The following is a 12962-nucleotide window of genomic DNA, read 5'->3' on the forward strand; positions in this document are numbered from 1 at the left end:
GCAAAGGGTTTCTGCAGGGCTGCTCGGGTCTTGGTTCAGGTTTTTCTCTTTCCTCCACTTGCCTCACTGGAAAGGACAAAGTTCACATTAGGTTTGTTTGCGTTTTCTAGCTAGCGTGAAGGCCTGTGTATTCGCTTTGCCTGTTGATCACCTAGCAGGTATTGCAGTCTCCATAAAACATCAACGTCACATAAAATAGTTAATTATACATAGAATTGCATGTGATCCTTGCCAGAAGGAAAGCAGTTCAATCCGGCACTTTAAGGGAAGCTTTCCCACCTGAAAACACAACACAGCACGGCTCACGTCACCAGCTCCATTAGCAAAACCCATTGCCCAGGGGGGTGGCAGCCCCCCAGCCGCAGCACCAGCCGCTTAAGCCAAGTGCTCCTACTGCCCCTTTGGTGCCGCAGCACAGCCCTGCCCCACCCCAAGAGCCCACAGCTACCACCGAGCTGCCATGACTTAAAAACAGCCCCAAGTCTGGAGCACGTGATGCCGCTTCTTTTGTGAAAGAAAGCTTCCTTTCAAGTCTGACGCCTTCCTAAATTGCACGGGCGATGGATGCATCCTGTATTGCAAACAAGGCTTGCAGCTGGAGAGCCGGGGGTGGGGGGGAGCGGGGAGGAGGAAATGAGATGCAGAAACAGTAAATAGAAAATGCTTAGTCAGCAACCGATCCTGCAACGTTAAAGGTGAAATGCAAATAGGCACCGTGCCAAGATTGAGATGAATCCGATAACACCGTCAGCATCATCACCATCACCATCATCATCTCCCGGCGTGTGTGTGACTGTGTGTGTACAGCAGCACACCCGGCGCGGCCATCCGCGGCTCTGCCATCATGGAGACCTTTAAATGGGCACACAGGGCACGCGCACACTGCCTGAGCTCTGCGAACACCACCACTCGCTACTCGAGGACTATTAATATCAATTGAATTTATTACAATTTACTAAGCTCCAAGGCACATTACAGTGTTCTGTTAACTACAGAAATGTATAAAGGACAAACAGAGCATGTTTTCATGTACAGCATTTTGCTCTACTGTTCAAAAGCATCCGTGCATCAATAAAAGCAAAAACGAAAAACACATGAAAGATTAAAAACGTTCAGATCAATAGAAACAAACTGAAACATTTTCCTTACAAACTTGCAACAAAAATACGCCCTCCCCCCAGAGCCACCCCACCGGCTGCAAACAGAAAACAGAACCAGAGAAAGTAAAGTGAAGGACCAACACTCAGGGCTCGTAAAACAGAAGCTGTCACCATTTTTTTTTTTCGTAGCAATTTTTTTTTTAGGCATCAACACTGGCCTTGGCAAAAAAAAAAAAGAAAAAAAAAAAAAAGAATTAAAATTAAAATAAAAAAATTTTTTTGTTTTTTTTTGTGGTTTTTTTGTTGTTTTTTTCTTCTTTCCGTCAGAGAAGTGCATACATTTACAAAAATACACACCAGCAGCAGGTAATCGCTAAGGGCTATTAACTTGGTACCTAGCCAACACACTGCCAAAGAAATGAGAACAGGTATTATGTAGTAACCAAACAATATTATATTCTGTTTAACAAAAACCAGCTCTATCCTTCAAATGAAGAAGAGTACATACCTTTGTTTCAAAATATAGAAACATACGACGAAAATAATGTCTATACATAAGACTAACTTTTGCAGTTCGTTATATTCACAATTCTACATCTTCAGGAGCCTGAAGGGATCGGATTTCCTACTCAAGGGTCTCTCTCCTTTTTCACTTTAACGTCCCCGGCTAGGATGGTAGCGATCTCGCCCTGCATAAACGCCCAAGGCACATTGGAACCTACGAGGGGACATTTCTCTCCGCTGGGGCAGTAGACCTCGCCGGTCGCCCCCTGGGCCTTGATGCTCTCTCTGGAACAGGGGAAGCAGAACTTGTGGCTGGGCACCGAAGGGCACTGAACAAAGTGGGTGTCCTCCAAGCGTTCGTGGCAAATGGTGCAGCACAGGGGCCCGCTGTTGGCCATGGGGGAGTCCGGAATGTTTTGGGGGTGCACTTGGTCCATGGCGGGGTGGGCGCTGGGGGGAGGAGGGGCCACTTGCAGGTTCATGTCCCCGTTGCGGGAGGCCAGGCGGCGCTGGCCCGGCACGGAGGCCGGCGACACGGGGCTGCTGCTGTTCCTGCGTGTAGAAGTGGTGGAGTGCACCGAGCTGCCGTCCTTGGGCGAGTGGGCATTGCCCAGCGTGTCGGCCACCGACATGAGCGCGGCCATGGGGGACTGTCCGTTCTGGGGGGCGGACTCGGGCGGCGTGGTCCTGTTGGAGTGGGGCCCGAGGGGCGGCGGTGGCGGCGGCGGGGGGCCCCCGCCGTGCACCGCCCCGAAGCCCCCGGCCGACATGGTGAGCTTGAGGGCTTCGCTCTGACTGGCCATCCACTGCTGCCGCTGCTGCTCGTCGCTCAGCTTCAGGGCCCCCTCGGCCGAGTCCGAGGGCTCGGGGGACGCCTTCCTCTTGCGCATGGCCCCGCTCCCGCCGCCGCCGCCGCCGCCCGGGCCCCGGGAGGCTGCGGCCGCGCCCTGAGTCCCGCCGGCGCCGGCCCCCGGCCGCGGGAGGCTCACCAGCGCCGTGGGCAGCATGGGGCAGCTGGCGTCCAGGTACGGCTGCGGCAGCATGTCGGCGCCCACCAGCTCCTTGAAAAAGCGCACGGACTCGGGCAGCAGGTCCCCCAGCAACCGCCAGTCGCCGGAGCCGTGCTTCTTCTCGTACTCCAGGTACTTGAAGCCCGAGGAGAGGCCGCGGCCGAAGTCCTTCATGCAGTCCTGGTACATCTGCTTGGCCACGCCGGAGGCGCTGGAAAAGACCGTGCCGGAGCCGCTGGGGTACTCGATGAAGAGCTTCAGCTCATAGTCCATGCCCGGTTTGGAGACGGCGTCGAAGGCGAAAACGCGGCCGAGCAGGGCGTGATCCTTCTTGAAGCGCACCTCGTAGGGCGTGCAGCCGGCCAGCGTCAGCAGCGTGTCCCGCACGATCTTGGGCTTGCTGGCCCACTCCTCGGCCCGGTTCCGCAGGCTTTCGCTCAGCTCGGCCAGCGCCTCGGCGTTGCGCTGCTTCTCCTTCAGCTCGCGCTCCTGGTCGCTGCTGGACACCGAGCCCGGCCGCTTGCCGCAGCCCTCCGGGGCCGGGCCGCCGCCTCCCCCGGCGCCGCCGCCGCCGCCGCACGCACCCGCCTGGGAGGAGGCGGAGGGCGCCTGGGGGCCGCCGCCGCCGCGGCCGCTCAGGCCCCCGTGCGGCGGAGGCAGCGCCACGCCGGAGGCGGCGGGCCCGTTGAGCAGGGTCTGCGGCAGCAGGTTGGGGGGAACGTTGAGCTGCGCGCCCGCCGCCCCCGGGGGCAGGCCGGACACCAGCCCGCCGTGCGCGCCGCGGCGGGAGGAGGACGACGACGACGACGAGTTGGGGCTCTGGCGGTTGAGCTCCGGCGGGCCGTCCTCGGGCGCCTTGGGGAAGCCGTTGGGCCCCCCGAGCCCGTTGGGCAGGCGGGCGCCGTGGCCGCCGCCCAGGCTGCCCGGAGGAGGCGGGTACTCGAAGCGGCCGCGCTGCTCGGCCGCCGCCGCGCTCAGCCCGTAGCGTTCCAGGCCCGACTGGGAGAGCCCCGAAGCCGCCTTGGAGGACGCGTCCACATGGTTGAGCTGCTGCTGGGCCGCCGCGGCCGCCGCCGCCGCCTCCTTGGCCGAGAGCGGCACCGCTTTGACGCCGACGGGCGGCGGGGGGCCCGGGGAACGGCCGTCCTGGAAGCAGCCGTGCGCCCGCTTCAGCTGCCGCGCCGTCTCTATAACGAACTCGATACGGTCGGCTCCCTCGTAGTTGACGCAGCCGCGGCAGACGGGCTCCGTGAAGTCCCAAATCATGGCCCAGGGCATGCGGGGCAGGTCGCACAGGTAGCACGACTGCCGCCGGGACGACGACACCTGCGCGGCGGACATGGTGCCGCTGGCCGGGGAGTCGACGCCGCCGCTGTCGGGGCCGCCTCGCTCTTCCCCCGCGGGCCGGAGCTGGAAAGAGCGTCCGTACCCGCTCCGGGCGCCGCTCGCGGCCGAGGCTCGCCCGCTGTTAGCCGGGGACGGCCGCCGCCGCCCGCTCCCGGCGCTGCTGCCCCGGCGGGGAGGGGATCGGCGTCTGCCGCTGCCGCGGGGGGCTGGGCGGGGGTCGCCTTCTCGCCGCGTCTGTTTCCCGGCGCTCTCTGCCTCTCCGGCGCTGCTCCTCCTCCGGGAGGAGGCGGAGGTGCTCGGAGGAAGACGGGAGGGAGGGAGGGAGGGAGAAGGGGGGGGGGGAGGGGGTCACCTTCCACCCGCCGCGGCCGCCCGCCGAGCTCGCGCTCCGTTCCCTACGCGCCGATCCGAGCCGAACCGATCCGATCCGTGCCGCCGACGAGAGGCACCCGGGCGGAGCGCCGCGACTTCCTCGAGCGGCGGCGGAGCGGCAGCAGCGTGGCGAGCGGCGCCGCCTGCTCCTCACTCACATCCTCGCCGCCGTCTCGCAGTCCGAGCGCGCTACCGCGCGCCGCCGCCGTGCCCGCGCGCCCCCTCCTCCGCGCCGCGCCGCGCTCCCCCCGCGCCGCCCCTCCTCCGCGCGCCCGGCTCCGCTCAGCATGGCTCAGCCCAGCATGGCTCAGCCCTGCCCGGCTCGGCGCGGGGCGGGGCGGCTCGCCCGGGCGGGGCCCCGCGTCACGACCCGGCTCCGCGCCCCGCTCCCCCGCCGCCTTCCTCCGCCCGCGCCGCGCATCCACTTGTTGCGCGTAGCACGCATGCCCGGCGCCCTGCCCGGCCGCGGGGCACGGCGGCGGGGAGCGCCTCTCCGCGCCGCGGCCGCGTGCGTGCGCGCCGCTCCGGGGCCGCGCCTTCTCGGTTCACTCGTTTGCCGGGCGTGAGGCCGCCGGCGCCCGGCGCTCTGCCGGAGGGGTCCCGCGTGCCCCGGCGGCGCCGGGTGTGCGACCCCGCGGTGCCGTGTAAGGCGGGGCGGCGGGCGAGGGACCGCCGAGATGCTCACGCGGGGAGGACGAGGATTGCCCCCGCGCCGTCGAAACGCGCGGCCGTTTGCCCCTTTAACCGGCCGCCGATGCTCGCGTAACGCCGCCACCGGGCAGAGCGCTCGCATCGACTCCGCTCCACGCGAAGAAGCGGAACGTTAACGGCGGGGGGAAAGCGAAACACAAACGGGGCCGGCCCTTCCCCGCCGAGCTCCGTGGGCGGAGCGGCGCGGCGGACGCCGGAGTCGCGCGGAGCGGCGCCGCTCGTGCCGGGAGCGCGGTTGCGTCACGGGCGCGGCCCGCGGCTCGCGAGGGGCACGGCGCCCCCGCCGCGTCAGCGCGACCCGGGAGCCTCCGCCGCGCCGGGCGGCCGCGGAGCTGCCCCCGAACCGCGCTGCGCTGCGGGATTTGTGGGGCTGCGCCGGGGCCGGACAGCGATGCGTGCGAGCGCACGCTCCCGTACGCGCGGCCGCTGACTGGCGCCTGAGACCCGAGCACAAAGCTGCCTCGTGCCCGGCTAATAACGTTCCACGGCTCACGTGACGAAAAGTTGTTCCTTTAAATAATTCCCTTCGTATCGCCACTGCGTCTCATTTCCATTTTTAGTTATCTAAAGCGGTTTATATGCGTCCGGTTATAATATACAAAGCTGGCAAACGAATTTGAAACGTGTGTGAGGGGAGCTGTGTTAAAGGAGAAGCTTCACGAGACGCGCACACGGGGCTGGCGGCGCGGATCCGGCTCCCCGAGGAGCTGAGCTGTAACGCGTTGATCCACACGGAGCTGTGAGCCCGCAGCCCGCAGCCCCCGCACACGGGCAGGACGCGCTCCCGGCAGCCGCCGGGCTGAGCTCCCGCACGCCTCCCCCTGACCGAGCGGGTCACCTCCGCTCGCCGCAGCTCACGCGAGGTCGGCCCCCCGTCCTGCCCTCGTCCCGCCCCGTGCCGATCTTCGCACGAGAAGCGGAGCGGAGCTGCGGGAACAGCTCGGGCCCGCTGAGAACGCGGAGGTGGCCGGAGCGGCGCCGTTTTCCCTCGCCGCGCGGAGCTGGGGCCGGGCACCTCGTAGGGCCTCGCCGGCACCGGGGCCCCGCCGCCCCGAACCCTGCGAAAGGGCCCTTATTTGGCGGCGCCCACCTCCGAGGAGCGGCCCGCCCTCCCCGCTGTCTTTATGGGGGTGTAAATAATAATCGCCTTAGATATAATCTGGCCTCAGAAAACCATTTGCAGGTGCTGTCGACTCCCTCTATAGTTCGTGAACAGAAAAAGAGCGGAGATTAGCATCTGTGACCCGAGCGAACCGCCTTTACTTTTACTTGCGGGATACGAGGTCCTGGAAATATGTTTGTTTTTCCGTAATGATTAAACCCTGATTTAAACTTTGGTCACGGGCACACACCGTACCATTACGCAAGTGGCACTTAAAGATGAAGTGTCGGCGCAGCAACAATATGGCCAGCAGCGGTGGCCATCTCTGAAAGCTGATTGATGAAGAGAGCCGCAATGTGAATGCAAATAAATGGCACACAGTGACACCTTCACGGGGAACGAATTGTCTGGATCGATCTCATCTGTTAGCGGAGAATAGACTGAGCAGTGTCAATGTCACAGAGCTGCAGTGCGTGGCAGCACCATCCTGGCGAGGGCTGCACTGCGCCGCTCACCTGGTGCCCTCCACACCCTGCAGCGCTGGCGGTGGGGCCGGGGCAGCCACATGGGCCTGGCAGGATTTGTGCTGAACGTGGCTGGTGTTTGTTTAGCTCTGAAATAATCCAGGAATTAAAACTGCATTTGGAGGAGGAAAAGAGGAAGCCCAGACAATGAAGCCATTCAGGTGCTCGGTGTGCCTAAATGAAAAAAAGACGCAAGCAAACAAAAAATAGCGTAAGGGGGAAAAGGACAGTGGTGTTTAATAAAAGGGAGGGGAGCACCAGGACGGACTGAGCGGCAGTTGTGAACAACCGCTCTGCAGAAATGCAAGTCAGCACTTTGGGTGCAGTGCTGGGACTCTGCACATTGCCCATTGCTCCCGGCACATCAGCAGTCCCTGTGGACAGCAACGCTGTTGTCACTGCCAGAAGTACCATCTAACTCCTTCCTTTCAGGTTCAGATAAACGCTGCCATCCAAGGAGCCTTTTCCCTTCATTCCCCTTACCTGCTGTATTCCATACTGCACACGCAAGCACATCTGCGTAATGCCAAAACAGCAAGTGAGCCTTGGATCTGAATGAAGGAATCAAAATGATCGCTAGAAACACGAGGTGTGCAGACTGGACAACACCTTTCTTAAGGAGGCTGCTGGGAAGTAGAAGGTGCACTGCACCGTGAAGGAATAAGGGACATTCCATTTGCCCGCCTGAGCCCCAGGCCTGCCGGGCTCTGCTGCCGTGCCACCAAAGCACTGGGATCGCTATTGATTTTGGCACTGAAATATTGCTGATTATTGATCAGCAATCCAATGTTAATTATGCGGAATATAGGACAGCCCCAGCGTTTGCAAGCAGCAATAATTAGGAGCCCATGATCTCGGCAGTCTGGGAAAGAATGCTCTAAATGCTCCCAGCCTGGGAACACGCTTAACTCTTTGCTGCTCGCGGTGCAGAGCTGTGGCACTGAGTGCTGTGGCAGTTGCAGCAGCTGCTGGGGATGGAAGCGCTCAGCCGCAGAAAGGGCTCTTCCCTCCATGGTCAGAGCAGCGGCTACAGCTGGAAAAAATACAGGGACCAGAAGGAAGGAGTGCTCCCGAGAGTGTGATTTACATGGATTTACCTTCATACGGCAAATAAAATAAAATCCATCACAATCAAATTACCAGCTTCAAAACAGCATAGAGATTAGCGATGAACAGAGTGCTTGGAGGTAAAGGGAACGCGCTCAGCAAAGCAAAACACAAACACTTCAGGTAGAAGTTGCAGAATTTTGTCAAATTCCAAGTTGAACATTGTCTTCTACTAGAAGCTGCCACAAAGTGTCAAAACATCTGGTTACAAAGAACAGGGGTGTAATTACATGTTTCTGTTTATCATTTCAGTTCTCATTATAATTCTGTATTTTCCTGCCATCCTTCAGGTAGCAAGCCTTGTTGACATACACAGAGCCTCCCGCTTCCCTTCTCCCTCCCTTTTTCCCTCCCTCCTTCCTTTCATCCTTCCTGTTTTCTTCTTTCTCCCCAGCCTGCAGCGCTCAAACGTGTCCTAACAGCCGCTGCCCAAAGTGCTGCCCAGTTTGGTGCTATGTTTCCACATTTCTGCTCCCCGTGCTGCTCACACCACCCGCAGCTGCCCTGCTCTGTGCCAGCCCCTGACGCCACCTACACCCAGGCAGCTTTGCGGCCCCACGCCACCCAAATGTCCCATTTTTGCCCTGGAAAGTGGTTACAGTGCGAGACCCAGCCCAAATGGATTTTCATATGGCCGATTTTATGGTTTTTAAACCCATCTGCGAGCCCAGATTTCCATACATTAACTAACCTTTGCCAAATCTTACAGTGCAAAATAAGACACCTATAATGAATTCTGCTAACTCTGCAAGGGACTCAGCACCGGGTAGCGCATTTTATGCTTGGATACGTAGAAACTGGGTCCTCTCCACTGTTGTTATTTTTGCTTTATCTCTGGACCGTTTTCATCTTACATCCTGTGGACGTAGTAAACAATCAACAATAATGAATCAACTGAATCGGTGCATTTTTTTCAAGCTATTCCCACTGAGAGCCACTTGCACTTTCGTGACAGCTAAGAATCTGCCAAACATTAGCTTAGTTACCAGCAAGACAGCCCCCCTCCCTTCACCCCATACACAGATTGTTTATCAAAACGTTCTGCCAAGAAAAATATCCCTGCTTTTGGCCTCCGCCAGTGATTAATAACACTTGAGAACTGAACAAAACTTCACTGTGTTTTCCAAAAATGGGGGAGGTGGGAAGAAGAGAGGCAAATTAAAAAAGAAAAGAAGGGGGGGGGGGGGGGGGAGGGAGGAGGGGAGAAAGAAAAAGAAAAAGGAAGAAGGAAGAAAGTGAGAGAAAAAGAAAAAGGAAAAAAAAAAAAGGAAGAGGGAAAAAATGAAAAAAGAAGAAATAAGGAAAAGGAATTGAGGAACAGGAAGGAAGGAAGAAAGGAAGGAGAAGAAACCAGACACTCTTCAGTTATGTTACATGGCACAAGCTGCTTTTCCTCTGTAACCGTATGAAGAGACCTGAACCACTTTTTCTCTAAGACCATGTTGTAAATGCCAATTAACGCTGTTATTGAAAGAGAGATGTTGCGGGCACAGGATGAGGGTGAGAATAGAGGGGGAAGGCAGTTTCCTTTATTAGGACTTATCAAGATGAGCTTTGGGGGGAAAGGGAGGGAAAAAAAGATCATTTACTTTCTTTTCAAAGCCTGTTGGTAAAATTCCTAAGGGAGACCAAGTGCCAAAATTAACTGTCTTGGTGTATTACTTTTAGACGCTGCTGCCCGGGTGAATTAAGTCAAGACTTCAAGCAGCAGCCAAAGATAGCTGCAAGCTGAAAGGAGGCGATGCATTTCCTTGTTTTGTGGTGAAACTCACAAATTTGTGGAGATTGTCTTTGCTCCAGGGGTTTTTCTTCTCTGTCTCTCTCCCCTTCTGGGCTATTTTTACTGTTTTATATTTGGCGTTATAAATGTGCTTTGCAATGAGGAGGTAAGGTAAAAAACAAGTCTTTGTTAAGAAAAGCAAGAAGAGGTTAAAAAAATGTGTGTGCTTCCATGTGTACCATGTCTGTAGGTACGTACACACACAGGTCAGAGCACCCAGACATTCGTGTCCTGTAAGATATTTTTCACTACCTTGTACTCCAAAAGGCATTATTTAGTAAAAGATAATAAACAGCACTCGAACAGTGGGATATAGACTAGTGAAAACAGTTTACTGAAATTAATGATGCTGGATTGAACCAAACCTTCCCTTTGGAATGAGTGCCAGACATAGTTTTCCTGAACCCTGTCCAACTGCCTGAGCGACAGACAATTTTCATTCTATTTGTGCTAAAGGCTTATGACTAGTGCTGGAAAATGAAGCCCTTGCCCTTGATCTTGGTGCAGATTTAAAAAAAAAAAAAAAAAAAAAAAAAAAAAAAAAAAAAAAAAGAAAGAAAAAGGGAGAACTGTGCCAATTTGTTTCCTCTGCCAACAGAAGCCCTTGTGCTTCGGGTAATGCGAAACAATAAAAAGTTCACATGCAAACTCTCCATTGAAAGGAAACCCACCAAGAGCCATCTACTTCTGCTACATTCATCAGCCAGTTTCCGAGATTCTCACAATGTCAGCAAAATGCAGAGGCTGAGGGCAGAAAATATTTACCAGCCAGCAACACCGCCTTCTTTTTCTATTCCGTGCCTCATTGCTATGCAGCTGATGACGAGCTGCACAAAATACCCCACTGTAAATAAGCGCACTCCTCCTCCTGCTCCCGCTGATTGTGCCCAGCACTCAGGTACTGCACGCAAATCTGTTGTCGCAGCTAATTCTGTTCCTGAAGGATGAAATACACATTTGACACACGCATGGAGTTCTACACAGTGGCTATACTGTACTGCTGTCAGCCAGCTAATAGCCAATCACTTTTTCCTAGATTATTAATAAAATCAGAACCTGAAGCAGAAGGCGTTTGCTTTCATTGTACAGTCTGCACTTGTGACACAGTACATGTGGAAAATTTTGAGTGCGCTGCAGTGAATGGTCTGGGGGTTAGTTTTAGCTTCCGCTAAGTACCTGGCAGGCTGCCACAGCTGAAGGATTCTGGGAACAGAAAGGCTCCCAAGTACAAACTGCCAGCATTAAGCAGTCCTGACAGCTCTGCTCCTTCCACACTTGGCAGCAGTTCAAAGTGCTCTTTCATTTGAAAGGCTGGAAGGCTGCCATGTGCATTTGTGCATTGCAGATTTGCTGTGCCTGCTCTCATAAGGAACTGATAAATGCCGTTGCTGTTGCCATGGGGACAGGAGGCTATCAGAATGGCCTTGTGATCTGCAGCCTCTCAGCTCTGCCTCTGCAGGGCTTTTTTTTCTTTTTTTTTTTTCTTCCTTTCTTTCTTTTTTTCTTTTCTCTCTTTTTTTTTTTTTCTTTTTTTTTTTTTCTTTTTCCCCTGAGATGGCGAAATAAATGTTCTAGAAAAGGTTAACTCTTGAAGGACAGGAAGCGCTGCTTTGAAAGGACAGGGTGAGCCTCCTCCAAGGTGCTGGGAACAAGATGAACACATACCTGCCAACTGCCCCTGTGTGGGAAGCGCTGCCCTTGGGGATGTGTAAGGCTGGGAGGGAGGAGGAGGAGGGGGAGGAGGAAGAGGAGGAGGAGAAGGAGGAGAAGAGCCCTTCTCCCCACTCAGTCTCTTCAGAATTCCCTCTAGTTCAGGATCTCCCAGCATAATTAAAGGGCCGTCCCCTTTCTTCCCCTCGGCATCACCACATACAGTTCTCAGATGTTCATGGAAATGAATTAATTCACCACTGAACTTGTAACATGCCTGGTGCCTTTAGTGCTCATTACCATCACAGGACAGCTAGCGGGATTAGACCCATTATGCGGACTCCATGTGTGGTTAATGTGAGTAAAAAGAATGAGCAGTGTGATATAAAACTGCATGTTTAAAAGATCTTAGTGACAATGCATGTCCTGGGAGTGAGTCTTGGCTCGTTCTAGTTCCCAAGATTAAAATAAACACACCCTTGAGCTATGCACAGCCTGATCGTGCATAGAAATGAGTGTGCATATCTTCTTCTAAACAAGTACAGATAAAAACAGAGCTGGCAAATATTTCAGCGAGAATTTATACCCCCTTTTCCCCCGTCTCCTTCGTTACACGTTATTTCTTTCTGTCTCTGCCCAGTGATAAATGTGGGTTCCCTGAAGCCCCCTGCTGCGGTTGAGTAAACTGCGTTGTGTTTAAGCAGAGCGAAGCCTGCGCGTGACATCACAGCGGGAACAATGGGCACAGCACTGCATTGCTGCACCGCGGCCACGCAGCGTGCTCCAGGGCAGCCTCTAACGAGATCAAGATGGGCACGCAGCTGTGTTCCCAGAGAAGGCAGAGAACGGCATGGAGCAGTCAGACAGAGAGTGGCACAAATCGGGACGAATGGAGCATTTGGGGGATTCTGTGCATGTACCGGAATGTGACCGGTTCTGGGGGCCTTGGTTAAAACTGGGAAAAAAAAATCAACAGCCCTACAGACGAATGCATTGCTCCCCTTCCTTCTCTAAACGAGGATCTCCGCCTTTCAAAATTGCATGCTTTTATCTCTATATGTGACTGGCATTATGTGAAATGACACAGTACAACCGAACAAACCGAAGGAAGTGAGTCTCCACCCCACACGCTTTCAGCTCACATTGCACTGATAATCTGCTTCACCAGCCGATGGTAAAAGCCCAGGGCTTTTTGAAACGAGCACCAGAATCCTTTAAGTTTCACTCCAGTTCCACTTCTTTTTCAGTGGGTACATTGTTTGGAAGGCCTTTGGTTGTGAATGTGTTAAGCCGAGGTGAAAGAAAGCAGTTACTTGCAGAACATGACTGGGAGATTGTGTCCAAAGCAGCACAAACAGGCAGGCAGACGTGTACGCGCATGCACGCACGCACTCTTCACCTTCTCTGAATTGTCTGTTAGTTCTCGTTCTCCAACAAATTAAGGCATCTGTGATTCTGAGTTTTCTGTCTGACATCAAATCCTGCCGGCTAAGACAATCTGCATATGCAAATCTAGATCAAAGCGACCTGCACACATGCACAAAGCAACGTCAGGGCCGCACACAAGGCTGCGTTTCAGAAAGCCTCCTCAGCAGACCGAGCCAGGCCAAAGGAAAGATTTCTTCCTGGCTGCCTGGGCTTTTTCAAATAAATAAATATACACACACGAAGCTCAGTGAAATTCTACTGTAATTTCTTTACCTGATTCTCTCTGGGTTCTTGCCTATGGTTGTCATGGTAATTTGATAATTCTGG

The 12962-nt window shown here is 55.3% G+C and overlaps 1 protein-coding gene and 1 long non-coding RNA gene across 2 annotated transcripts; one reads left to right on the forward strand and one right to left on the reverse strand.

Moving 5' to 3' along the window:
• Nucleotides 1–924: 924 nt before the first annotated feature.
• IRF2BPL (interferon regulatory factor 2 binding protein like) lies at nt 925–4611 on the reverse strand. The gene has a single exon (XM_015865102.2). The coding sequence runs from the start codon at nt 3953–3955 to the stop codon at nt 1730–1732; it is 2226 nt and encodes a 741-aa protein (XP_015720588.1). The 5' UTR covers nt 3956–4611; the 3' UTR covers nt 925–1729.
• A 6465-nt stretch (nt 4612–11076) lies between these two features.
• On the forward strand, nt 11077–12883 carry LOC146760766 (uncharacterized). Its single transcript, XR_014946730.1, has 2 exons — nt 11077–11564; nt 11848–12883. It is a non-coding gene; the product is annotated as an uncharacterized LOC146760766 (long non-coding RNA).
• Nucleotides 12884–12962: the final 79 nt, after the last annotated feature.

The sequence above is a fragment of the Coturnix japonica genome, chromosome 5 (assembly GCF_054131305.1).
Source record: "Coturnix japonica strain WE chromosome 5, WE-NBRP24, whole genome shotgun sequence".
Taxonomy (NCBI): domain Eukaryota; kingdom Metazoa; phylum Chordata; class Aves; order Galliformes; family Phasianidae; genus Coturnix; species Coturnix japonica.

Excerpts from the sequence above, each read along its gene's own strand:
- IRF2BPL (XM_015865102.2), bottom strand. The coding sequence starts at position 3,955 with ATGTCCGCCGCGCAGGTGTCGTCGTCCCGGCGGCAGTCGTGCTACCTG.